Raw genomic sequence first — 27,996 nt, forward strand, 5'->3', positions numbered from 1 at the left:
TAGTTCACACTGGCGACTCACAGGGGTCGCGCGACACGATTCATCACGGACGGGAGACCCGAACGAGTTGCCAACGACCCGTTTGAGGAAGTCGCTCGCTGACCGATTTCTGGCGACGCAACTTCAAGTCACAAAACTACTGAACCAATCCGCAGCACTTCTGCCTCCTTCCAACATAGGAAAATTCGAGAGTGCTTGCGCGCGTGCACGATCGACTTACTGCGCCCGCAGTTGTTGGGCACACATGGTAACAATCACTGCGAGATTGAAGCGTACTAATTCGCGTTTGTACTTGTGTTCTTGCTCATGTGATCGACGCTCGGGCATGAGGCAATTTCGTGATCTGCTGTTTCTCGATACCGCAAACAACAGCGCACACCACCGCCGCATACGTCTTCGTCTAACTAACTATAGGGCTTTAGCTGTTGAAACAGCCCTAAACATGGGGATAACCATAAGGTCCTCTTCCTCGCTGACAATTGCTCATATTCATACCCGAAATGAGTCTGAATTGATCTACTCCGAGCGTGGTAGCAGAGGCGGTAAAGGCGCGAAATTCGGCTCTTCGTTCAAATTTCATTCGGAGAGGGGGTTGTCGTGAAGCTGTTGCACGCCGGTGTGAACACTCTGTGTCGATAGGCGCTTGTCGCGGGTCTCCCCCTCCATGACGAATCGAGCCGCGCGACCTCCGCGAGTTGCCAGTGTGAAGTAGCCTTTAGCCCGTGGCAGATGCTTCTCCAGTGTGTGTTGTGAACGCTCAGCGCGTGGCGGGTGAAGTGCGATGCGCGTCTCGTGTCGTCGTGCTAAACGTGTGTAAGCTACGGTAGCTGCGGACGCTAAGAAGTGGCAGATTTTATTTTTTTTCGAGAGTCGGTAATTCTTGCCGTCGTGCTGGACGTGCGACATAGCGTATGCTATGGCGGCTTTGGACGTTAAAAAGTGGCAGTTTTTTTTTTTTTTTTTTGTGAGAGTCGTTGATTGTTGCATCTATGAATCAGCAAAGGCACGTGGTCAGCTGCGATCATGACACCGGCTTTTAGCAATTATTGCCAGCAAACAGTTTTTCCACGTATTCCTTCTTTGTTAGTCGAACGAAGGAAGTCACTTTGTTGCAATAGGATTTGAATTTACCTAGATCATCAGGGGACTTAGTTTGGAGAGAATGTTTAAAAAATTTTTTCTTTTTGATCATATTTAGACAGGATCGATTTATCCTAGGCTTTCGTGCTTTTTTGAATCTCTTAGCCACTTCGTAAGGGAAGCACTTATCATATAACGGTTTCAATGTGCTAATGAATGTGTCATATGCTTCATCAGGGTCACAGATTTCAAATCTCATTTAGGAAATTGTCTATGGCGTGATTTGTTATGCACTGATAAGTTGTATATTGTGGCTTACACCGGCAAGAGATCATTGGCCACTGGACGAAAAGAAATATTGGCAAGTGATCGCTAATCTGTGAGAGCACCTTTCCAGAGTTGATAAATTACACTTGTACCTTTGTGCAGAAAACATCGTGATGTCTGCGTCATTGGTCTTGTTGGTTAGAGCATAACATTCAAACAACCTGTTTATCTCGTTTCTCAGGAGACAAGGACAGGAAGTCGATATTAATGTCACCACCTAGTATTACATTTAAGGCATTTTCGGTTACCCAAGATAGAAATTCATCGAGGAAAGACAGAAAGACTGGAATGTTTCCACATGGGGGACGGTGCACCACTGAAAATATGTTGCGGCCAGATTTCAAGGAAATGATCTCATAATTTTCACTTGTTTTTGAGTACTCTGGGAGTAGACAGCATTGCAAAATTTCTTTGTAGCTATCATTGCGCCACCCTCTTTTTTACTTGGGCACATTAGGACATGTGTATCGTATTTTGGCAGTTTCAAGGAGTCAATATCTTTTCTATACCACGTCTCAGCTATCATATTGTAGCGTGTGCAACAGCAGCCGCTAGGTGGCTGCTCATGGAGAGTCTCGTGCGCGGACTCGAAGAAGTGGCCCCGTGGCGTTCGAGAAGCTGAAGTCGGCTGCTGTCACTCAGTGCTCTCTGGACCTGCTCTTCTGTGCCTACAAGATCAACTCTTTATTAAAACCAACCTTCTGGTTACGGGCCTAAACGGCTACGTGACACTGGTGGAGGTGAGGCCTTGAAATACATGTCTCGGGCCTCTCGCAGCCGCTCATCGAGTCCCAACCGGCTTCCGCTCGTATCTACACCCGTTCATCGCTGCAGCTGTCACCTCCGAGGTCTGGCGCCGGAATTCGCTCCTCTGCCTGAACCGACGCCAGCTGACCAGCAGTTTGAGACATCTGTAATGGCCCAGGCAAAGTCAGCATCAGTTGCTGCTTCAGCAGCCTCGTACGCCCCCAGTTTCCATGGCGCTACTGGGGAAGATGTCGACGACTGGATCGACCAGTTCGAGCGAGTAGCGCAATTCAATCAGTGGAGCCCTGCTCAGAAGCTGCGCAATGTATATTTCGCCCTTGAAGACTGCGCAAAAACGTGGTTGAGAGTAGGGAAGCCAGTCTTCAAAGCTGGGATTCCTTTCGCCAGCAGCTGCGGGACACTTTTGCCAGCCACGACTGCCGTGATCACGCACGGCGCTTCCTAGAAGCTCGCGTGCAACTACCGTGGCCATGTTCGCTGAGGACGTGACCCGTCTCTGCCGACGGGCTGATCCCGACATGACGGAATCAGCGAAGTTGCGCCACCTGATGCAGGGCGTAAAAGAACCCCTCTTCGCTGGTCTGGTTCGCAGTCCACCTCAAACCATCGCGGACTTCATCAATGAAGCTACCCTCATTGAGCGAGCTCTGCAGCAACGATGCCGGCGCACTGAGTCTGCCTGTGGTCAGGCCCTTCAGCAGTGTGGCCACATTGTACGGGTCTGCTGAAAATCACTCTCTGCGTGAGCTGATCCGCGAGGTAGTTCGCGAGGAGCTCCTTAAGCTTAATCTTGGATCGCCTAACCCGACTGCCGCTGCTGTCACCGAAGCCGTACGTGAAGAAATCCGTCAAACATTTTCACCGCCTGAGTCGTTGTCGGAGCCACGTTCTATGAACTACGCAGCGGCTCTTCGTCGGCCTGCCGTGCCTCCAGCGCAAGAGCTTCGTTTAGAATCACAGCCGCCGCCTCCTCTGCAGCCACCATTGCACCAACCTTCCTACCAACCATCATCCCACCAGAGCATCGTCACGCAGCCTTCCGCTCATCAGCCACTATACTACCAGCCTTCCTACCAGCCGCCATCCCAGCAGAGCCCCGTTATGCAGCCACCGGTTCGGAAGGCAGACGTCTGGCGCACTCCTCGCCAAAGGCTGCTGTGCTACCACTGTGGAGAACCCGGCCACTTGTACCGTCATTGTCCATACCGTGAGCTCGGTCTTCGGGGTTTTTCTCGTGATTCCCCGCGTCCCCGGGTCTGCGAACGTCCTCCAGAAATCAAGGAATACCTCGCAACCCGGGCAACCTCTTCGAACGATCGTACACAGTATTCTCCCGCGCGCCACTCTTCACCTAGCCGCCGTGATATTAATGATGCACCGAGGCGCCGGTCGCCAAGCCCACAACGGGGGAACTGAAGGCGGCGACCTCAGGGGGGCAGGTTGCTGACAAACGGAATTGATGTCCCAAAGACTCCCCCGTGACGACTCAGCCCGATGCTGTGACTACGATGCCGCCGCCGCTACATGAACCCGAAACTCCCAATCAACCTCAAGCCGATCGTGTTGTTAGCGCCGACCTTTCTGTTCTCGTCGACGGACACCCAGTAACCGCTTTGTTAGACACCGGAGCAGACTTTTCAATAATAAGCAAAAATTTCGCAGATCGGCTCTCTAAGGTGAAAGCTGAATGGCCGGGGCCGCAAATTTGTACTGCTGGCGGTCACCTTATGACGCCGATTGGACGATGCACTGCTTGAGTAACCATCGCCGATTCAGCCTTTGTAGCCGTTTTTGTTATACTGCCACACTGCTGCAAGGATCTCATACTCGGCATGGACTTTTTACGTGAGCATGGGGCCATTATTAATGTTCCCCGCCGTACTGTAACGTTTTCGACGCCTGCAACGATGACTGCTGACTCCGAACGATGCCACGCACCTTTACGCATCGTTGACGCGGATGTATCCATGCCGCCACGTTCGTCTGCTCTCGTCACAGTCAGGTGCGACGACCACTCCTGTGCTGCCGGCGTTGCCGAACAGAACACAGAGCTTCTGTTACATCATGGAGTCTGTGTTGCACGTGGTATTGTTCATCTGACTAATGGTCTAGCTCACGTGCTGATTACGAACTTCGGGAACGAACGGCAATGCATCGCTAAAGGCACCACAGTAGCTTACTTTGAAGGTGTCGCAGAAGCAGCCCACGACTGCTTTGTTCTTGAGACCAACACGTCTGCCAGCCCAACGTCCAACTTCCCCCGCAGGGGGCACCTGTTAAAGCAGGTGTTTGTGTGTTTTGTGCGACACCACGGACCCCGAGCACCCACGCTTAGCCGTGCGTGGCATCGTCGTGTCTGGGGAAAAGGGGATCCTGGTGGTTGAGCCGATGCCGAGTGTTTGGACCCTTAAGGCCCCTCGGTGGAGGCAACACACCACTTTGGCCCACGCTTCCCATAGACGGCACCTTCGGGCTGACCCACCCGGGGGAAATCGGCAGTCGCCTTTTCCTATCCTCCCCTTCATCTTTCACGTTCCTATCTTCTATCCTACAACTCTCCTGTCCTCTACTCTCTTCCGGTTTTTCCTTACTTCCAGGTGGCGAGGGTTAACCTTGTGTGGCTGACTACCCTGAGTTACGCCATATTAGGTTATAGTTACGGTGTACAGCTGACGTGGACAGGACTTGCCTGCCAATTCCTGCCCCGTCCCCTCGTTGGGCTCCATGGTGGGTGGCTGGCGCCGCGGCCGAACATCATACATTATTTATGGCTTCTTCCTCCAAACAAACTGATCGCCTTTCCAAGAAAAGGCGGACCGATGTATCAGCCCAGTTCTTTTCAGCAAAGCATGACACTTTCCCTAAATATCATGTGATCCACAGTGAAAGCCCTGCCAAACAAGCTCGGCTAATATCCCCCTTTGCAGTATCTAGGTCTCTCACAACCATACTAGGCCCAGGATACAAAGTTAGTAAACTGGCTAGCGGGGATCTCCTGCTTGAGCTGCAAAGCAAATTCCAGTACAGCAACCTTCAGCAACTTACAACATTTGGGGATATCCCAATAACGGTCAGTGCTCACAGATCCTTGAACACAGTCCAAGGCGTGATATCAGAGAATGACTTCCTGTCACTCACCGAAGAAGAACTTCTTGAAGGTCTTTCTGAGCAAAATGTGATCGGTGTACACAGGATCAAAATCCGGAAGAACAACCAAGAAATACCAACAAAGCACATAGTTCTGACTTTCAACTCCAGCAAACTCCCTGAATCCATTGAAGTCGGTTACATCAAAGTAGACATCCGGCCCTACATTCCAAACCCTAGACGTTGTTTCAACTGCCAAAGATTCGGTCATGGCTCCCAGAGCTGCCGTGGCCGACAAACATGTGCAAAATGTGCCTCAAATGAACACAAATCTGACGAGTGTGAAGCTGCGCCACACTGCGCAAACTGTGCAGGTGAACACGCCGCGTACTCACGGTCATGTCCTTCTTGGAAGAAGGAGAAGGACATCATTACCATAAAAGTCAAGGAAAACATAACGTTTAAAGAGGCACGACAGCGATATCTTGTTAAACAGGGCACTTTTTTGTTCACAGCCAAACCGAACTATTCCAATGTGGTGGAGCATGGGGGCAGCACACCACAACAGGATTTGGTCTCCGCCGAGGGTAAGCCTCAGGCAGGGCCATCCTTGCCCCAGGCAGAAGCAGCGAAAGCTGCCCTGCCATCGCAGAAACAGGGCACACTGGCCCCAGAGCCAACAGCCCAAAAGGCTTCTTCCCCAGAAGGGAAGCCTGCAACCAACACTCCTAACTCTCCCCAAACGTCCAAAGCCCCTGAGGCAATGGACACAACCCCTTCCTCGTCCACGCTGCAGCGGCGGCATAACTCTCTAGAAAGAAAACGGAGAGAAAAACCTCGTATAACAGGACCAGAAAAACCTGAAACCTAAATTCAGGTACATTCCAAAAAAAAAAAAAATGGCGTTCCTCATACACTGGAACTGCCGAGGTCTCATAAACAACTACAACGATATAAAAGACATTTTACATTCATTTTCTCCTGTAGCCCTTTGCCTACAGGAAACTAACTTAGGACCACACCAAAACATTTTAAAAGGACACAACGTTTTTCGCTGCGACCGAAAAGAAGCAAATAGGTTATCTGGAGGTGTCGCTATTGTAGTGCAGAATGGAGTAGCAACACGTGAAATTAGCCTCAAAACCAAGTTCGAAGCTGTTGCTGTCTCTATCATTCATTATAAAACAATAACTATATGCTCACTGTATCTCCAACCGCACCTAACTGTAACCCTTCATGATCTGGAAGAGCTTTTAGAACAACTGCCAGAACCATATCTGGTTGTTGGAGATTTTAATGCGCACTCCACTTTTTGGAGAAGCGATCAGACAGACACTAGAGGTCGTATATTAGAGGATTTTATATTATACAATGATGTCTGCCTGCTAAATACAGGAAAGCATACATACTGCTCCCCAAGCACGGGGAAAATGAGCATTTTAGATTTATCATTTAGCTCCCCATCAATTTTTACTGATTTTAAATGGGACGTCTTTGACAATCCTCTAGGAAGTGATCATTTGCCTGTCATTATCAGCCTAACACCCTCACCCTCCATCACTCTAAACAAACCCAAGCGGTGGAAGCTGCACCTTGCGAACTGGGCTCTATTCCAGTCTGAAGCCAGCCTGGAAAAGGTCTTTTCCGAAAAACTCAGTGTTGACGAGATAAATGAAAAATTTACGGCCTGCATCATTGACGCAGCACTTGTAGCTATACCACAGTCTTCAGGAGTGGTACTGAAAAATCGCAAAGTCTGGTATTCTCAGGAGTGCAGAGATGCAAAGAAGAAACAAAACAAAGCTTGGGGAACCTTTCGCAGGTACCCTACAAACGAAAACCTCGTAAAATTCAAACAGGCGAAAGCTAGGGCACGGTACATCCGCCGAAACGCTGAGAAGGCTTCTTGGCAAAAATACATATCATCAATAAATAGCTCAATCACATCAAAAAAAATGTGGGAGCTTGTTCACAAACTGGATGGCAACTTCTCCCCGTACACAGTCCCCTTTCTAACATCTCCTGGCACCCAAACAAACTTACAGGAGCAGGCAGATATTCTAGGCGATCATTTTTCTGCAATTTCAAGCTCACTACACTACCCAAAATCTTTTATAACATACAAAAACAAGGCCGAAAAACAAAAACTGCCAACAAGTGGAAGTACTAATGAAACATATAACAAGTTAATAACACTACAAGAAATAAACACTGTTCTATCTGCCGGCAAGAAGACTGCACCTGGCCCAGATCAAATTCACTATCAGATGCTAGCACATCTTTCTACACCTGCATTAGAAGCACTTCTGAAATTTTTCAACAAAGTATGGGTATCCGGGAGTATTCCTGAGGCCTGGAAAAAAGCTATTATTGTGCCTTTCCTGAAACCAGGAAAGCCACCAACGGCCCCCAGCAGTTATAGACCCATAGCTCTCACAAGTTGCCTAGCAAAGTCTTTTGAAAGTGTTCTTAATACCAGATTAGCCTTTGTCCTTCATTCCCAAGAACTTCTAGACATACACCAATGTGGGTTCAAAACAGCATGTTCTACCACGGACCATCTAGTCCGCCTTGAAAACACTGTTCGTGAAGCATTTATTCACAAACAGCACTGCCTTGCCGTCTTCTTTGATATGGAAAAGGCGTATGATACTACATGGAGGTTTGGCATCCTCCGTGACCTAGCATATTTAGGCATACGTGGTAGGATGTTAAACTGTCTAAAGGACTTCTTGTCAAATCGCTCATTCCGTGTGCGTTTGGGCTCAACTTTTTCAAAGAACTTTGTACAGGAGAATGGCGTACCACAGGGATGCGTCTTAAGCACAACTCTCTTTATAGTAAAAATGAATTCCATAAGCACAGTTATCCCGAAATCCGTAATGTATTCAGCTTATGTTGACGATCTACAGATTGCATACACATCCTCTAACGTATCTACATGTGAGAGACAGGTGCAGTTGACCATAAATAAACTAGCAGCATGGGCAGACACAAACGGATTTCAGTTTTCTCCTCAAAAAACAGTGGCTCTCCTATTCTCTCTCAAACGAGGCTTACAAACAGATCCTACACTACACCTGAACAAAACGAAATTACCGGTGAAAAACGAACACAAATTTCTAGGCGTAACTTTTGACAAAAAACTCACCTTTCTTCCTCATATAAATGTCCTGAAGAAAAAGGCTTCCAAATCTCTAAACATACTAAAAGTTCTTTCCCGTAAACACTGGGGCGCTGACAGGACATGCCTTAAACACATTTACAGATCTGTCGTACGCTCCACCTTAGACTATGGCTGCATAGTGTATGGGTCAGCTAGACCATCATATTTAAAAAAACTAGACCCGGTACATAACACAGGACTTCGACTCTCATGTGGAGCATACCGAACTTCTCCTATATCCAGTCTGCTTGTGGAAACAAATGAACCTCCTCTTGAAATCAGAAGAACTTCACTTACATGTGCCTATATATTTAAAATCAGATCTCTGCCAAAGCATATCTGCTATTCTCTAGTAACTAAATGCCCTTCTAGAACACTATTCACCAACAAACCCAATGCAGTGAGACCACTGCTCCTAAGATTTGAGCAAATGTGTCAAGAGGTTGAGCTACCGGATTGTTTACCTAGCATTGCCAAAAGACCTAACCCTCTGCCTCCTTGGTACCTGGTCCCTGAAGTTTGCGACCTCTCTCTTACACAGTTCCAAAAAACAATAACCCCACAAGAGCACTTCATACAAGAATTCCTTCAGCTGAAAGAAAAATACAGTAACTTCACAGACTTTTACACGGATGGCTCGAAAACAGATCATTATGTCGGAAGCGCAGTTGTTCAAGGCGAATGGGAGGAAATAATGAGACTTCCACAGTGCGCGTCCATCTTTACTGCTGAATGCTATGCTGTCTCTGTTGCCATAGAGAAAATAATGAAAGAAAACCTCAGGAGAAGTATTATTTACACAGATTCCCTAAGTGTAGTCACAGCCCTTCACACAAGAAATGCAGTTATACCAATACTTGGAAACATCATACACAGCATAGCAACACTTACAGATGAAGGACGAAGCATAAAAATTTGCTGGGTACCCAGTCATGTAGGAATCCGAGGTAATGAAAAAGCAGATATGTGCGCTGCCAAAGCTCGAGACAAGAAAATAAAACAAGTGCAGATACCATCTCAAGACTGCATGAAATTGGTACAGAGTAGACTGATACAAAAATGGCAGTCCACTTGGAACACTGAAACAAATAACAAGCTACACCTCATAAAGCCTGTAATAGAAGAGTGGAAATCGAGCACCCATCTTGAACGTTCCAAAGAAGTGGCTCTATGCCGTCTTCGCATAGGACACACACATTTAACACATAGTTTCATTTTAACTAAACAGGATAAGCCCCTGTGTGATTCATGCGGACACGAGCTAACAGTCATCCACATTTTAATCTCATGCAGACAACTTGAACAACTGAGGAAAAAACATTTTACACAGTTTTACAAACAACACATTCCTCTTCATCCAGCTTTGCTTTTAGGTGAAAATGCGCTTGTTGAGTTGCCCTGTGTTTTCAGGTTTTTAATAGAAGCAAACGTCCTAAACAGAATGTAAGATTAAATTACATAAATACAACACTCTTAACCATGAAATTGGCGCATGATAGCCTAAGTTGCTTATGCGCCACTAAACCCAACACAACACAACACAACGTCCAACTTCGACCCTGATGTGAATCCCGCTCTATCACCGGCAGAGAAGGACAAACTCGTCGGGCTACTCTTTCAGTTCCAAGACTGCTTCTAATCCGCTTCCGCGGTTAAACAGACGCCCTTGGCCAAGTACCGCATAATAACCGACGACCGCACCCGACCAGTCCGACAGAACCCCTACCGAGTGTCACCGCGGGAACGCGAAGTCATTGCTCAACAGGTAGACGAAATGTTAAATGACGGTGTCATACAGCCATCGAGGAGTCCCTGGGCTTCGCCTGTTGTCCTCGTTAAGAAGAAAGACGGAAGTTTAAGGTTCTGTGTGGATTACCGTAAGCTCAATCAGGTCACAAAAAAAGACGTCTACCCGCTGCCACGCATTGATGACTCATTAGACCGGCTGCGCCACGCGCGCTACTTTTCATCACTTGATCTTAAGAGCGGTTACTGGCAGATCGAAGTTGATGAACGTGATCGCGAGAAGACAGCATTTGTCACGCCCAATGGACTTTATGAATTCACAGTTCTACCTTTCGGATTGTGCTCCGCTCCAGCGACATTTCAGCAAATGATGGACGCAGTTCTATCTGGTCTTAAATGGCAGATGTGTCTAGTCTACCTGGACGACGTTGTGTTTTCACCAACGTTCGAGGAACACCTCCAGCGTCTTACCGCTGTGCTACGGGCTATCAGATCTGCCGGCCTCACGTTAAAACCACAAAAGTGTCACTTTGGCTATGAAGAGCTCCTGTACTTGGGCCACGTCGTCAGCCATCGAGGAGTTCGTCCCTATCCCGCTAAAACAACTGCCGTCACCAAATTCCCTACTCCATGTAACAAGAAGACAGTTCGCCGTTTCTTGGGCCTCTGCGCCTATTACCGCAGGTTTATTGAAAACTTTTCACGCATTGCTGCTCCGTTGACACGTCTCACCCGGGATGATGTCACCTTCACCTGGACGGACGAACAGCAAAAGGCATTCGACGAGTTACGGCACCGCTTGCAGACAACACCTGTGCTTGCCTATTTCGATGCGAATGCCGAGACTCTGGTCCACACAGATGCCAGCAACATGGGTCTAGGCGCTGTACTCGTCCAGTGGCAAGACGGTGCCGAGCGAGTTATTGCATACGCCAGCCGCACTTTGTCACGTGCCGAATCGAACTATTCCACCACCGAAAAAGAATGTCTGGCTGTTTTATGGGCGATCATGAAATTTCGACCCTATCTTTATGGCCGGCACTTTCAGGTTGTGAGTGACCACCACTCTCTGTGCTCGTTAACGAACTTGCGAGACCCCTCCGGACGCCTTGCACGATGGAGCTTACAGCTACAGGAGTTCGACATGACTATCGTGTATAAGTCTGGATGTCAGCACGGCGACGCTGATTGCTTGTCCCGTTCACCTGTCGAGGCTGCGCGGGAAGACGAAGAACCAGACTTCCCCCTTATCGCAGCCGTCGACGCGCTCACTGTTTCGCAGCAGCAACGTAACAATCCGGCTCTCGCACCACTTATCGATTTTCTGGAAGCGCGCACTACAGAAGTTCCCCGTCTCTTCGGTAGAATGCATTCGTCGTTTTGCATGCGAAGCAATGTTTTATACAAGATCAACTTCGCTCCGACGGGCTACGTGACAATATTAACATCGAAGGAAAAACGAAGTATCAAAAAGAGCGACAACTTCATCTTCTTTTGTTACCTAGTGATTGTGCGTTTAGATAATTGAAAATTTTTTTTTCTTTTTTATACAGAGTTGAAATATTGTCTGGTGTGAGAACGTTTAAGGCCATAGAAAAAAAAATGTAGGGTACAAAAGGACACGGTTTCTTAGACTATTTTATGGAGATCTTTCAGGCAAGCGATCCTAACTACATCCAAACTTTCTTCCTTTCTAGCTAGAATGTGACCATTTCGCATCCAGATAAATTTCCAGCTTTTCTTCTTGAGAGAAATAGCTCTTCCAAGAACTTTATTCAAGGATGGACACAGATGCTCGTTTATGTAGACAGGATCCTTGTGGTCAGAGGCATGGCCAAAATCAAAAGCTCTCAGTAGCCTGTTCAGAGAGTTTTTATTAGGATTCGTTAAACCTTCTGTTAACAAGAGGGCTCGTGAGCTGACAGAAGTTGACCACAAATCTTCTGTCAGCCAGAGGGATGACGATGACCTTGTAATTGGCAGTCACACTCTACAAAGCTTACAAGAATTCTTACTAAGAAGTTTTTTGGGGGGATGGTAACCAATTACATCATCCTGAAGATTCCCCTTGAAATCAGAGATTCTGAAGAAAGCAGAAGCGGCAAGGCTTTCTACCATTGGTAAAGCAAAGTTTGCTGATGTCAGATCTTTCACTGACCACTTTCCAGTTCACTGGCCAGTTTCATTCATTCATTCATTCATTCATTCATTCATTCATTCATTCATTCATTCATTCATTCATTTCATTCATTTAATAATACTGTCAGCCACCATAAGGGGCTGTAACAGGAGTGGAAAATACAAAACGAAAAAATGAGCAATATAGAACACGATGAAAATCAATAGTCAATCAAAAATTGTCTCTGAATACACACACAAACAAAACAAAAATGATTTACACAGAAATTGGAACAACAGCAATAGAACCTCATCACCCTGTGGTAGTGCCATAGATGAAATTTTCTAAATGGCGTACAGATTCAGATAATGATGATGATCGAACAGCAGAATCTGGAAGAGAGTTTCAGTCCTTCCAAGTTCGCGGGAAATAACTAAACTTGAAGCAATTATTTTTTATAGCCGGTAATGGAATGAACCTACTATGACGATGCCTTGATGTCTCATTAGTTTTGATCTCAAAGTAGTCAGATTTATTAATTTTTAGATAATTATTGATAATGAGGTAAAGAGTTTTTAGTCTTTCATACCTGGTTCTGCTTTCTAACATTGGTAGTTGGGCTTGTTGGCAGAGGTCTGTTGAAGAATGGTTACGGCGGTATTTATTATATATAAACCTTGCAGCGAGCCGCTGAATCCTATCTAGCTTGTGAATGTTAGTTGCTGTGTGAGGATCCCATACTACTTTGGCATATTCGATAATTGGTCTGGCTAGGGTTTTGTAAGCCAGGCACTTTACATCCGAGGTAGCACTGTGCATTGTGCGCCGCAGGTACCATAGTGTTTTAAAAGCGTTGGAGATGACATTTTCAATGTGGGTATTCCATCGTAGGTCTGATGTAAAAGTTAAGCCTAGGTATTTATACTGATCAACTCTTTTGAGCATGTAACCATTTATTTGATAATTGAAATTAAGTACATTCTTTTTCCTAGTTACTGACATGAACACAGACTTTTTTAAGTTTAACTCCATCTGCCAGTCGTTACACCAATTGACTATTCTTTGTAGGTTTAAATCTAATTTAATCTGATCATCAATCGTATTTACGCTACTGTACATCACGCAGTCGTCAGCAAACAGTCTTATTGGAACGTCAATGCTACTTTGCAAATCATTAATGAAGATGAGAAAGAGGAGTGGGCCTAAAACGGTACCCTACGGCACACCAGAAGCAACAGGAAGAATGCTAGATTCACAACCTCTAACAAATACATACTGTTCACGAGAGGATATATACGCGGAAAACCACTGTGTGAGTGTTTGGTTTTTAAAGACCGCATTAACCTTATATAACAATTTTTGGTGTGAAACTTTATCAAATGCTTTCGCAAAGTCAAGGTATATAATGTCTGTTTGACCACGTGAATTTATTGCTTCTGCGAGGTCATGAACTATTTCTATCAGTTGGGTAGTTGTGGACAGTCCCTTTCGGAAGCCAGTCTGGCGATAATACAGGATATCATGCTAGTCGAGGTAGTTGAGCAGGTGTTTAGATATGATATGTTCAAGCAACTTCGAAACTGTACTAGTGAGCGAGATTGGGCGATAATTGCTAACAGAATTATTTCCGCTTTTATGGACTGGTATAACTTTTGCTCGCTTCCAGTCAGTTGGGAAGCATCCGCTAGTAAAAGAAGACTGAAATATTTTGGTCAAGTATTTAGATACCCATTCAGCGTACCTATATAAAAACTCGTTAGGGATACGATTTGGACCTTGGCTTTTCTTGATGTCAATATGTAATAGCAGATTTAGAACACCTTGCTCATCAATTTGTAAGTCAGTAATAGGAGGTCTTTCAGTTTCAGCATTAAAAGGAGGCAGTACACCATTATCACGTATGTAAACAGATGAAAAATATAAATTAAAATCTTCGGCACGTTTATGGGCGTTCTCCTCAGTCTCAGCATGGTGCAGAACCTTTGACGGATTTATATAGCGCCAAAATTTACCAGGTGACTCGCGAAGAAATTTCGTGAGCGTCACATTATACAATCTGTCTTTTGATTCCTTAAGAAGTCTCTTTAAATCCTGGCTCATGCGGCGAATACAAAGTTTATTTTCGGGGTTTGGGTTGTGTGAGGAAGCCTTACGTTTACGTTTAATTCTTCGTTTGAGATGAAGAATGTCTCTAGTTATCCAGGGACTCGTTTTATTGGTGCTCTTAAATTTCTTAGGAACAAACTGATTAAGGCACCGCTCTGCCAATTCCGAAAAGAATTCCCATAGTTGGTCAGTACTAGCATCAGAGTCATACAGCTGCACAAAATCTTCATATGAATAATCGAGGCAGTCAATCACAGCAGCATTATCAGCGTCATGAAAATTAAAGAAATGTTTTTTGGACAAAGTACCTGTGGAATCTGGTGATGCCTTTAAGGATAACAAAACCATCCTATGATCGGACAAGCCATCCAAGATCTCACAGTCACAGAGAGAGGTTTGTATACGTTCAGAAACAAAAATCAAATCCAGTATAGATGATGTTGTAGTACATATTCTTGTGTAATCAGATACAACTTGAACTAAATTATGACCAAAAGCCAGATCAAGTAACTGCTCACAACTAAGCACTTCTCGTGTTCCAGATAATTTCGAACACCAGTAATGCCGGGTAGGTTGAAATCTCCCAATAATAGCATCCTACTATCGTGAAGCAGGTAGGAGTCCATAAATGTTCGCAGATTTACCAAAACGTCTACCGGGGCATTTGGGGCCCTGTAAACACCCCTGATGAAGACTGTTTGTTTATCTAGTTTTATTTTGACCCATAGCGCTTCTACGCCATTTACATCTGGAAGTACAGAAAATGCTATGTTGTCCTTGATAATTAATGCAACTCCCCCACCTCTGTCTTCTCGGTCCTTTCTCACTATTTTATAGCTAGGAGGAGTAACTTCAATGTCGAGTATATCCCTATGCAGCCATGTTTCGGTGACTACTACTATGTCTGGTTCGTATTCTATGATTATGCTTTCTAATTCGACAATTTTATTTAATATGCTTCTGGCATTAACATTTATGACTTTGAACGGTTTTGATCCTGTGTTCCTGCGTCAATCGCTACTCCCAGAAGAGGTATGACATTTGTACCTTTGTTTCGTAGTTTCGTTCCAGGCGTAAAGGATATTGTTCACCTTCATCTTATCGAATACCATCTTAACCTTGGCCCCATTTTTCCTTTCGTCTACAGCGGAATTCCAGAGGTTCTTCCGTATATCATGCACTCTTTTAGAATAGTCCTCAGAAATGCTTATTTGCCCTCCTTTAAGCTTGTAGCAGTTATTCATAATCTTAGTTTTTTTCCCTAAAATCACCAATCCTAAGGATAACTGGGCGATGCTTTCCCAGAGACAACTTACCAGGACGGTGTGTTCTCTTAATGGTACTTAGCTTCTCTTCGAGTTTTACCTCAAAAACTTCGTCGTTTACTTTTCTCAGCAATGTTTCTTCGTTTTCATTTTCTTCTTCCAGTATACCTCTTACAATCAGGTTGTTCCGCCGGGACTGATTTTCCAAGCCATCAAGTTGTTTAGCTAGTGCAGCGATTTCCGCCTGTCAATCACTCACAGTAGTATCAATATTAGATAGCCTTATTTGGGATTCCTCTAGGACCACGAGCTTCGCTTCGATGGAATCGAGTCTTGTTTGCATTTTCACTATACCTGCCTCAGACGATGTTTGTTTTTCTTGAATAATAGTAACTGTGGCCAATATTTCTTTTTTGAGTTTTGAGAATTTCATTTAGGATAGCTTCTGAAACAGGCCCAGGGTTTTCCTCTACATCCCCTGAAAGCTTCAGCAGCATGCATACCAATGAAAGACAGTCGTTGACACAATCAAGCAGTACTTGTGGACACGGCAGCACAACTAGACAGAGGTGATCGCTACAAAAACCGTCTTTTTGCACTAACCTGCACAAACAAAGGTACTTGAGGTGACATCATCACGGCAGTGCTGCTGTGTCCACTGGTGAACGTTGGTCGGGGCAGCAGATTTATAGCCGTCAGGCTCTGTGACGTATGTTGGTGATGTGACGTCACTGTGCTCATCGAAGGTGCGCAGAGGACGTTTTCCACGAGGCGATGATCGTCCATACTTGGTGCACGGCGAGAGGCATCGGCGATAAATCCAGGAAGCTGCCACAGCGTTTCGTTGATCGCAGCTGGGGAATAAGATTGCTGCTGTTCGATGGCCTTTATAACTGTCGGTGTGTCGGAGACTAGGATCAGGAGCGATGCGCAAACCTGCACAAACAAAGGTACTTGAGGTGACATCATCACGGCAGTGCTGCCGTGTCCACTCAAGCAAAATGACGACTCTGCAATTGATGACCTGCAAGCCCAGTTCAGCCGCCTTCAGGTGGAAGAACTGCCAGTAGAAGTAACCACTCGGTAGTGCATAGATGAGCAGTGGCATGCTGTTGCCAGTCTTCAGGACGTCGATGGTACTGTTAAGTATGATAAACTGTCAGAAGTTACGTTAGGCATTCTGACTCTCCCACGCAGTAATGCAGAGTGTGAAACAGTGTTTTGCAAAGTCAAGAATACCTGCACCCAGTTTTGATTCTCCATGTCAAAAAAAAAAAATCTTAGAACAGCTGTTAATTGTCAAATGCTAGGAGTCTGGAGTTTGTCACAGTCAGGTGTTTGACAAGGACTTCCTGAGGAAGGCAAAAGCAGCAATCTCCTCAGTATTGTCCCACCTTACCATTTCAAAGACATGTTTCTGAAGTTGTGCTTGTGGGATTCTAGAAACCTTAGTTGAGATTGCACATCTTTTACTGCACAGGAAATCATCATGCATACTGTACCGCATGCACGTGCATTGCTTACCTTTTATAGATGTGGCATGAAGCGTGCGTCACCGTATCCATGGCGAGCTCTGGCACTGTTCTCGTTTACGAGTGGATTAACTTGTGCCACTGCTGTTTGTCACAACACGAAAGCCATTGTCGCGCAAGTCGTCGTGTCCTTCCATGTGGTGGCGGCAGCAGCTGCACCATTTTGGCACTCACTACTGAGGTGGTGCAGAGTTTCCCTGAAATTTTCTCGAACTGGACCTACATGTGGTCTGCTCTTTTTGAAATGAATAACATCGTGTAGAAGCTTCCAGGTTGCACCGCTGAAACAAATGGCGAAGTGCAGCACCACAAGAACTAGTTCATGTAGTGCAGGTCAATCAGGTGCATCTCCATTTCGCCATACGCGGGCTTAGTTGTTGCAACCTCAACTCACCAGCTGTGTCGACACTGTGCGCCTGCAATTTCAACAGCCTCCATAAATGCTGTCCACTTAGCACTGCACGAATACCTTTATAACGGACCTATGGCCACGCCTGTAAACATGCTTTTAGGCAACACGGAAGTGTCGAAAATGTTGAAGGTGTGAAACATGTGCCAGTGCTTTTTTTTTTTTATCGCTATGGCTTACATGGATACAAAACTTCGGGCTACTGCTTTTGAAGCCTTTTAGATTCACATTCCAAAAATTTGTGTTCATCATGTGGAGAATGACTTTGTAGCTTTGTGTGGATTTCTGACTCTATCCTTCCGTGATTGCAAAGTGATGCATAAAGTCTTTGCATCATTCAGTTGGGCTTCTTGTTGGCACAGTACATCAAAGCAAATGAGCCGTAGGGTCTCTGTATGAGATGTCAAGCATAGTGCTTTGAGATTCTTGCAAAGCTGTCTAGTGCTTTTGCCTTTGGCGATGCTGTGTGCGATTATTGTACAGAGAAGTATAATAATCCGTGGGCCGTTTTCTTCTGTTTCTAGGTGCAGCTCAGCAGCAACAGAAGCGGGAGGGTGCTGGTACTGATGCCGAGCGCGACCGCCTGTGCTCGCCCTTCAGGCGGAGCCTCTTCCCGGGAGTGCCGCCAACTCTCCAGTTCTATTCTGATGGACACCAGGGTGAGTTGTTGCGCATTCACCCAAGGGTGGTTTTTTTTTTATATGTGGTTGTAGTTTCACTTGTGGCACTGACTAGGAAATTTCCGTGGGACCTGGAGGTTGGGGAAGCTGCCACATACTTCAGTGTAGGTGCTCGTGGAAAGAAGAACGGAGCAAGAATGCTCTGTCCCAGTTGAACAGAAGGGAGCACTTTACAAGTGCATGCAGCACTTTCGCCATCTGTCTAACACTAGAATTGCACAATTTATTCCCGTGTTGATTGCAACAAAAAGCAAGAAAAAGAGCTCAGACACATTAGACCAATCCTTTGCTGAACAGTCAAACGTCCCCTTGGAAATCCTGTGCGATAGCGTTGCGCCACTTTCCATGTCTCTATAGCACTCCTGTTGAGCGTAACATTTAGTATACCTGAATAGGTAAACCTGGATTTCGAACGAATAGATAATCTCCCTGCCATGGTGCAGTGGTTAGGGCTCTTGACTGCTGTGCCCAAGGATGCGGAATCTAACCTCGGCCTGGCAAAAAGCAAGGTGCCCGCCTATGCTGTGCAGTGTCAATGCACGCTAAATAACCCCAGGAGGTCGAGATTTTCAGAGCCCTCCACTATGGCATCTCTCATAGTCATAATTATAGTAGTTGCTTTGGGATGTCAAACCCCATAAACTGAGCCTAAAGCAAGCATAGATGATCTGCCCGAAAATTATGTGTAAAGCTCATCATCTCTGCAAATGGCACTTTTCCTAAGGAGGCTCTTCGATCACTCTTTAATAGGGGTCTGCAAATATACTGAAATTTTTAAATGCAAATTAAATAAGAATATGGAAAAAGGGGTCTTCAAATATCGAATAGAATATCTTATTAGTGAAAATGAAAAGAATGGAGAATTAAAAAAATAAATAAAAGATAGCAAACATTTTTTTGTCTTCTTCAGAATTCACATTATACTATTTGCAAATTGAATTAAACTAGAATTGCACTGTTGGGAAGGCCCTCTTCTCAAAAGGGAAGGTTCCCCTCCATAGAATGGCTCCATCACGTTTTGGAGATGCTTCACGGCACAGTCCATATGGACAAGCATTGCAGTTAAAGTGGCTTGAATTGGAACAGACAGCGGCCCGCAATTCAGATCCAGTGAATTTTAACAGTTCTTAGTGCAAGATGGTGTAAAGTCAATTTTCACGCTGCCATATCACCTTCAATACAACGGCGCAGTGGAAAGACTTGTGCAGACCACACGGAGGGGTATCTTGAAATTGCAGCTTGAAGATGATCTTGGAGGCCAGGGGCTGTGTGTGCTAGTTTTTATCTCCGCTGCTAGATGATGCGGCACGCGAACGCATGGTAGTTACTATATAGGCTTAATTATAATGTGCGGGCAATTTAAACGCACTTCGGCTACGCACTTCGGCAGCGGCGTTCGACTTCAGCCGTGGCCGTTCATGACCTCCGAGATCACTGCGCGCGGGGGTGTGATCACGTAGGCCATAAGCCGTTAAAGGTGCTACTTTTCTTTCTTTTTTTTTTTGCCGCCGCCGCCGCTGCTGCGAGATGACGCGGCACGCGAATGCGCGGGCGATTCGATTGGTTGAAAAATGTCGTTTGTTTTTCCGACTCCTTTACGCGTTTTTTGCTGTTATATTGCAAGAAAACTGCTTCGTTATAACCGATATAGCGCCAAATTTTGAAATTTTAATTTTGCTGTACAGAAAGAACTCCCATAGAAATAAACCACAGATCAACCAAACTTTCATTTTAGTTCGTTTTATCCGGTAATTTGCTATATTCGTGTTCGTTGTAGCGAGGTTCGACTGTAGTTTGAAAATTTGCACACCTCAAGTCTTTAAGCGCACAGACTGCGAGGCCTTTGATGCTTGCTGCCAGCGCTAGAGCTAGGAGGCTGTGGGCCGAGGTGGGCCTTCAATCTAATGTGTTCGTTTTCCATGCTGTTATGTACGAAAGTAGTGGCGGCCTTTTGGCGTGCTTCGCTGCCAAAAGCATTGCGGAAACTAACCGCACTTTATTTTAAGCAGTGAATATCCTCTTATGGCGCACTGGAAACGCAATTAAACATTTTATGATAGGCACCACTTGGTTCCAAAGCGGCATCTGCTGCGATCCGCAAGCAGTGCGCTTGCAGGCAACATATCGCTGCAGGAGGTGCTTTACTAGTGGGCACATTGTATTCTGTTTTGCTGGATGCAGGTAACTTCATCTAATGCCACTTTTTATATGTTGAAATATTGAAATGTTGAACGACTTTATGATGAAGTTTACAATAGAAGATATGCAATAAAAGCTGCTCATTAATTCGAACTTCAATAATTTGAGTTTTGGAATAGGAGCAGCGCTACTTCGTTCACCCAAGCTCCATTAAAGTGTTTGCATAGGAAGACCCGTTAATTCAAACTTCAGTCGCCATGGATAATTTGAACTACGTGCTGCCACACCTGGGCAGCCTAGCTTCTGGCACGTGCCAAAAGAAACACCCTCATGGTAGGGTGGCGTAGTTACTAAGCTGCGCGCTTCCGAAATGATGGGAGAATATAAAAAGCAGATAAAATGATGGATAAATGGTTAAAACCAAACCGGCGTCATTAACCGGGGGCTGCCTGGGCCAATATTCAGAGTTTGCGTCGTTATTGAAAGTATCGCTATCTTCCCGACCTTTAGTTGTCTTATTGGTGAAAATGCTGGAACATGATGCCACCTCTTCCAGTTCTGTAGTGGCAACACCTGGTACCGGCATTTCGACCAACAAATGACTCGAGGTCATGTGAGATAGCGACACTTCGATAGCGAGGCAAACTCTGAATACGGGCCCTGCTCTCTTTCCCGCGTGCCCTCCAGGACTTGCAATTAAATGCTCATTAATTTGACTCCTGTTAATTTGGAAATACAGACAAGCCTTGCTGCTGGTGCAGTCGGATTGGCGCTACTGGGCACAAACCTGTTGTCGTATCTTTTCTCTTCCTTTGTCTTTATCCTGTGCGCTAGTCTTTTTTATTAGGCATGAGCACCATATACTCGCATCTAAAAGCCAAACTTTTTTTTCCCTGCTATTCTGATGGGGTGCAGCTTTTACTCAGAAGCAGTTACGCGCTAGTCTCTTTAGTTAACCATGAAACAGCAACTAGCCCAGCTTTCTGTGCCTTGGGGGCTCATGCATTCTCCATTCAAGCTGACTGTGCCCCTCTCTGTGTGAAGCAATCAGCTGTGTAATGTGTATTTGTGCAGTGCTTCCACTGCCAGGGTCCATCCGCAGGCAGCTTCGGTGGAAAGTGACCAGCATTACTCCCCTGCTCATCCGCCAGACTGTGGTGCGGTCAGGCTTCCGGCTTACCCGTGGTGAGTGTAACGCCACATTGAGGTTCCGCAACTTGCTCTTCGTAATTTTTCGAAGTGTCGCTGTTTACATTCATCAACCTGTCTACGTTGTTTTATGCACGATGATCCTGTTTCGCAAGCTGGTATGCTATGTTTTAAGATGTTCTGTCACTGCCCTCAGATTATTACAGCTACAGTCGAACACTGTTATAAAGGCCCGTTTACACTAGGTCGTTGCGACGCCGATGCCGATGCGACGCCGACATCTGTGGTCGGCGGGTCGGTCGGCCGATCCTGTCGTTGATGCACCGGTCTGTCCCACTAGGCTGACAACGACGCCAGCACGACCAACGACTGCCTGTCATCGTAGTGTGACAAGTTTCCAGACCAGCGACGCCGACGAAACGCATCGGTCGACGGTCGCCCGATCAGTCCTCGGTAGATCGTCGAGCAAGCGAAAATGAAATGCCAACGAACGACGTACTGTGCATGGCTGCGCTTCTCTGTGTCGTATACATGCTAAAATATAAGCAAGGAAGGATGGCGGTTCATATTACTACACTTCGACACTCGCGGGTGTGCTTTTTTTATTGAACATGAGTCGACGCCGGTCCCGTCGAAGGCGAGTAGGCCTGGCGAGCCCGCAGGAATCGTGTGTGTGATTTCGGCGATCGTGGGGAGCAGATTATCATGTTTTAACGAGTGCAAACGGTCATCGAGGGTAGGTTTGGTTACAGTGACCTGAAACCGACGTTTGCTTTTATCACGGGACACCGGTACAGAAAGTGGTAAGCGCCGGCGTAACCCAGTCTGCCGAGCAATGTTGAGGGCGGCTGGTAGTAGTCTGCGGCACTCATGGGACACAAATAACACCGTTTTAATTAATGCAAATGGTTGCCGAACATACTTCCGCCTAAAAGGAATCGGAATCGAGCATTGATGGCATCGAAGAAAGCAAATACAATTAGCAGGAAGCGCCGCTCTCTTGCGATGTCAACAACCAAATCTCGAACATTTCTCATGCGGTATATCGCCTGATCGGCGGTTCTTGCGGAATTATCGCATTGTGTAAATGCGTAATCTGCAGTAATAGTGCGAGAAAAGAAAATACCCGAGTAAAGTAGAGCCCAGCAGACGGTTGTAATGCCATGAAAACGAGCAGCGTGTGTGTATGCACACAGATGTAAACTGCAGCAGCGATAGCATGCACTCGTTGTCATCGGCGCATTCGCGATAAAATTTCTCGCTCACACGGGAAATGGCAAGGCGTTTACTATTATCACGAAGTATTCATTTAGCGAATGCCTGCGCTATTTGGTGAACAAGTGGTAAAAAGCGAGTAGCAGGTATCGAAATCAGTAGCCCTGGGGTCTGCAGCAGACGAGAGACGCGGCTGTGGGCGGGACGAGGTGAAGGCAGCGACTGCTATTGGTCGGCGCGGGCAGTGAGGCATCACGTCGTCGTAGTGTGACTAGGAAATCAGCCGACAGCAGCTCGATCGCTTCGCTCTCGGCGTCAGCCGACCAACATCCCCTTCGGTCGGCCATTGGCGCGTGTAGCAAGCACGACGACCACGCAAAAAACGCGTCTTGCGATGGTCGGCCGACGTAGATCGGCGTAGTGTAAACGGGCCTTAAGGGGAGGGGCTACCTTTGAATACCTACTTTTTGTTTCTTGAGATAATTGAATGAAATTTTCAGGGTAGACTCATGGCACAGTCATTTAAAGAACTGCAAAGTGTCATGGAGCTGCGCACATTGGTACTCAAGTTAGAGAAGCATATCAGAATGGTTCACATGGGTTCCTTGTACCATGCCTGGTGAACTTGCAAAATGTGTTGACACTATGAAATTCATTATGAAGGTTCCTGAATAGGTACCACAGGGCAAGACAGAGCCCTTTTTTTTAATTTCCCCGCTGAAAAATATTAGCAGTGCATTGAGGTTAGTGCCACTAATTGGACTTGCATTAGCCTAATTTTGATTGTTTATTATAAATTCCAGACTCAATATTTTGAAAAAATGAGCTTGTCTTGCCCTCGGAAATTTATTCAGGCACACAGTAAAAAAAACCAGATGGGAATCCCATTAGTGGTTCCAGAGATACTGCGGGAATAAGCAATCATACCATGAAAAAAATTCATTCTGACAAAATGTCCCTTGAAGTTTAAAACAGCATTTTCAAGTCTAAAGTTTGTTTTTCACTGCAGCACGTTGTGCCTCCACCTCCTCGATTCCCTCGGAAAGTGCATTTTCATGCGAACAGTGGATGATGCTGACGACGTGTTATCGCTTGCGATGATAGACGCGATACGGGAGGCCGAGATAGCAGAGGTTGGTATGGTCGGTACAGCATGCTTCAAATGCCGGCTCCGTACGTTGACGCGAAAGATACGCAGTTGGAAGTGGCAGCGCAGTCGGTCTAATAGTGGTGTAGCAGAGGCAGCATTAATAGAAGCGTCTCCGGGACCCTTGGCGACGCCCTTTGCTAACTTCGCTATTCGAACGGCATTCACAGATCGAGACGCATGCAGTGTTTTGAACTTCTTAGCGTGCATCGTGGCCGACCGTGCAACAATCCACAAAGGTGCACAAAACCGTTCAAAACACGCCACCAGAATCCATAACGAGCGATGATCACGATCTCAAAATGGTGAAACGTGAAGCGATTCAGCGAGCGCACAAAGAACGCCAGCTCAGTAGGCAGCCGGAGCAGACGATGCGCCGGGGAGGGGCACCGCGTCAGCGCGCAGCAGCCAATAGCAGTCGCGCGATCCCCCGTGTTCTCACGGAGCACGTGCTTTGTCCAATCACAGCCCGAATTCGAGACTCGGGAAGCTCAACAACCCCTGCGAGGCCCCCAATCACAAGCGAGCCATGCTTTTGCTACGCCGCAGACACCGTCGGCGAAGGCAACATGGAAAAGGGCAATCATTCACAAACAAAACAAGACCAAGATGGCGGCACTCGGTTCAGTGGCAGAGAAATGGCGCGCGCGCGAAGTTTGGGTACTTTTACCGTTCGCTCGCGACTCTGGGGCTGCCGCGCCCATTTGTATGTTTAATTTAAAGCAGTGTCACGATGAATTAGGCGTTTATAATTATAGAAAAGGTAGTTTATAACATATACAGCCGAGATATGTACTTTTTGAAAAGGCGACTTTTTCGCGTTTTCGACTTTCAAAGCCTGCGTCCCCCCTTAAGAGACATCGATGTAACAGACAGTCGGGTATAAGAGATACTATCCATCCAAATGGTGGCAGCCCTTTGTCTCCTATAACTAGACCTCTTTTTTAACAGACATTGTAGGCAGAAGACAATCAGCTGTAGAGGTTAGCCTTGGCTTTTGGTGCTAAATCTCGCTTGTAATAGACATTTTAACATTAGATGCGGCCCCATTTATCTCCAGGTTCACTTGCAGCCACGGTGAGAATAAACAAGAGAGACACCTGCTCTGTCATTATTAATTACCACCTCAGCAAACAAAGAGTAGATCAGCCAGCTATGAAATGACTATAAGAAGCACCTGCAGTGGGAATGCAACATAGAGAAGCTCTTCAGGCTTGCCACAAAGAGCACAAGTGCAACTACACATTCGAGCTCGCGTTGGGTTCTCCAGTTAGTGGAGCTTTGTATCAAAAGCAACACAGGTGTTCCGTCCGCTACTAGTGGACATCATCTAGGAGCGGAAGTTCATCTAGGAACGTTAATAATGCTCCTAGATGAACGTTATAGTATTGAAATGGCGGCGGTAACAAGTTCTATGTTTACGAAACCTATGGTCGTCGCACAGGCCCTGAGCGTTAGTAATATGAAGTGGCTAAAGATGGTGGCATATATGCTCTTTGCCTGCCCACTCCGCCGAAACAGGCCAGGACAAGCTAGTTTCGCTTTTTAAGTTGCCATTTGCAACTTTGCTTGGTGGCTACTGCACAGATGTTTTCCACATGTGCAATGCTCTCGACATTTGAGCACAACGAGGGTCAGAGCAGTGATTCTGATTGTGAGAACGATGGCTCAGTGGCACTGCTTCCAGAATAATGCCAACATTTTTATAGCTTGTCGAAAATTGAAGGCTTTGAATAAAATAAAAATGAGGTGTTGATCAATCTGTGCAAGTCTTTTCTTGGGCATGAAGACGTGAGTGTTGCCTTTCTTTTATAATTTGCTCTGTGTGAGGATTGTTCTCAGAAGAACAGAGCATTTCTGTATAGTCAAGTCTGATTGTCCTGACGGGTTAAATTGAGCGGTGTGTAATAAAAGACCTTGCTAAGGCGCCACGCCGCAAACAGTGAGCAAAACGTCTGGCGATCAGTCGTAGCTTTTTCAGCACACGCACGAGCGGCGGAGCAAGGGCTGTGTGGTTGTCATCGTCTTCCTTGAGTGGGAGGTACTAAAGATTCCGGAGCCGAATGCCTGTTCGCGTGGCAGCTTGTCGCAGTGTGATGATGGCGGGATCATAGTACAGTTTCAGGTGGTTACTGTGTACTATTTCACAGTTCCGGCGACTGTGGTCAGTGGACGGCATGAGGTGTTTGATGAGATAGTTGACCGGGGATGTTTGCTTGAGAATGTGGTATGGCCTTGGTACTTGCTGAGAAGTTTCGAGGAAAGGCTGGGACCTGGGGAAGGTCCGCATATCTAGATCAAAGGACGCTAAGCAGGAAGCAGTGCAGATTGATTATAGGGGTTTTCTGCTGCTGTTGAGCGTGGGAAGTGAAGGATCGAGCAAGCTGGCAGCATTCTTCAGCATAAGTTGCAGCTTGGGAAACAGTTGGGAATTTGGAAGCATCCAGCCTATGGCAAAATGGTGTCCATGGTACAAGAGGGCTCACGGCCTTACAGGAGAAAGTATGGCGAGAATGCAGTGGTTGCTTTGAGTGGCAGAGATATAAGCAAAGGTGACGAATTAAAGAATGTGGTCCCAGTCGGAGTGGTCGGAAACAGTATACATTGCCAGCATGTCACCCAGGGTGTGGTTGAAGCGTTCAACCATGCCATTTGTCTGCGGATTGTAGGCAGAGGTGGTGCGGTGAACAATTTTGCATTCTTGAAAAGGAGATCTTCGACAACTTCAGAGAGGAAGGTGGGGCCTCTGTCACTCAGCAATTCTTTGGGAGCCCGTGGCAAAGAATGATACAATGGAGGACGAAGAAGGTGATGTCGTGGGCTGTAGCAGATGGCAAAGGTGACGTTTTGGCATAACGTGTGAGATGATCGATCGCAATAATGATCCAGCGATTGCCGGTTGATGTGCTAGAAGAGGGCTGTACAGGCCAATTCCAACGTGCTCAGAGGGCTGGGTTGGGCAGGTCAGTGGCTGCAGAGGAGCGGCGGGCTGGCAAGGTGAATTTTCAGGGCAGGACATTCAGGGCAGGACTGCCATGGATTGGAGAGAAAATAGAGAAGGCAATCGAGGGAAGAGAAAGTGGCCTGTAGACGGACGACAGGTGAGGGCTGGGTTACGTTGCTGCAATGCGCCGGAACAGATGACAGCCAATGGAGGGGGAGGGGCAGGTTGGGTGGCGGTCTCGGGCATCGCAGAAGTAGTAGGCAATGCTCGGCTGCGGAGCTCCAGGGTGAGCTCCGCACTATCATTTCCACCTCATGTAATAAAAACCTTCCGCAGGGCACTACGCCACGAACAATGAGCAGAACGTCTGGCGATCAGTCTTAGCTTTTCCAGCTCATGCACGAGCGTTGGAGTGAGCATTCTGCGATTGTCGTCGTCGTCTTCCTTGAGCATCAGGCACTGAAGATTCCGAAGCCGAATACCTGTCCTACAGGTGTCTTTTACAACAATGTATCTCATACACCAGCGGTAACTGATGGGATAAGTGCAAGATTCTTCCATTGAGAAACACTGTAAACATATCTACTTTTTTTACAGTAAGGATGAAAATGGCCAACAAAAATCAACTCCTGTTTCTTTTTGCTTGCTGTAGCATTGTGAGCTACTGTATTAAAGAGGACTGCTTTTTCTTTTTCCTCTTGCTAGATGGCCCCTACTGGAATGGCACCTGGGGAAAGCACATCAAGTGTTTCACCTTCGCCGAAATCAAGAGCTTCCAGAAGGTGGGCACGATTTTCTTCCTTTCCATTGTCCATTTTTATGCTTTTTACCAGGGTAGAGTTGAGAACTAAGCCAGCGAGCCTGCATGGATGGCATGTTTTGTTCCTGATTGATGTTGGGTGTGCGTGTAGGTGAACCACTTCCCGGGCAGCTTCCATCTGGGGCGTAAGGACAAGCTATGGCAGAACGTGGTACGGCTGGGGCGCATCCGAGGCGAGCGGGGCCGGCCCTCCCTGCCGGACACCTTCCTGCTGCCCCAGGAGCTGCCGCTGCTGCGCGACGCCTGGCTCAAAGAGGAGGACCACTGCTGGATCATTAAGCCGGTTAGTTCTGTGCA

The 27,996-nt window shown here is 46.5% G+C and overlaps 1 protein-coding gene and 1 pseudogene across 4 annotated transcripts in view; one reads left to right on the plus strand and one right to left on the minus strand.

Moving 5' to 3' along the window:
* The window catches only part of LOC146200646 (tubulin monoglutamylase TTLL4-like), a 133,786-nt gene that overhangs the window by 35,313 nt on the left and 70,477 nt on the right, over positions 1 to 27,996 (plus strand). For all 4 annotated transcript variants that reach the window (XM_084595584.1, XM_084595586.1, XM_084595583.1 and 1 more), the window contains exons 4-7: positions 18,130 to 18,264; positions 21,499 to 21,609; positions 27,585 to 27,661; positions 27,791 to 27,982. In XM_084595584.1, the coding sequence (XP_084451710.1) occupies positions 18,130 to 18,264; positions 21,499 to 21,609; positions 27,585 to 27,661; positions 27,791 to 27,982 (515 nt within the window). The remainder of the gene's footprint in view (positions 1 to 18,129; positions 18,265 to 21,498; positions 21,610 to 27,584; positions 27,662 to 27,790; positions 27,983 to 27,996) is intronic.
* On the minus strand, positions 15,298 to 16,480 carry LOC146200647 (uncharacterized; annotated as a pseudogene).

Source organism: Amblyomma maculatum, chromosome 2 (genome assembly GCF_055883805.1).
Source record: "Amblyomma maculatum isolate TAMU_Amacu chromosome 2, ASM5588380v1, whole genome shotgun sequence".
Taxonomy (NCBI): Eukaryota; Metazoa; Arthropoda; class Arachnida; order Ixodida; family Ixodidae; genus Amblyomma; species Amblyomma maculatum.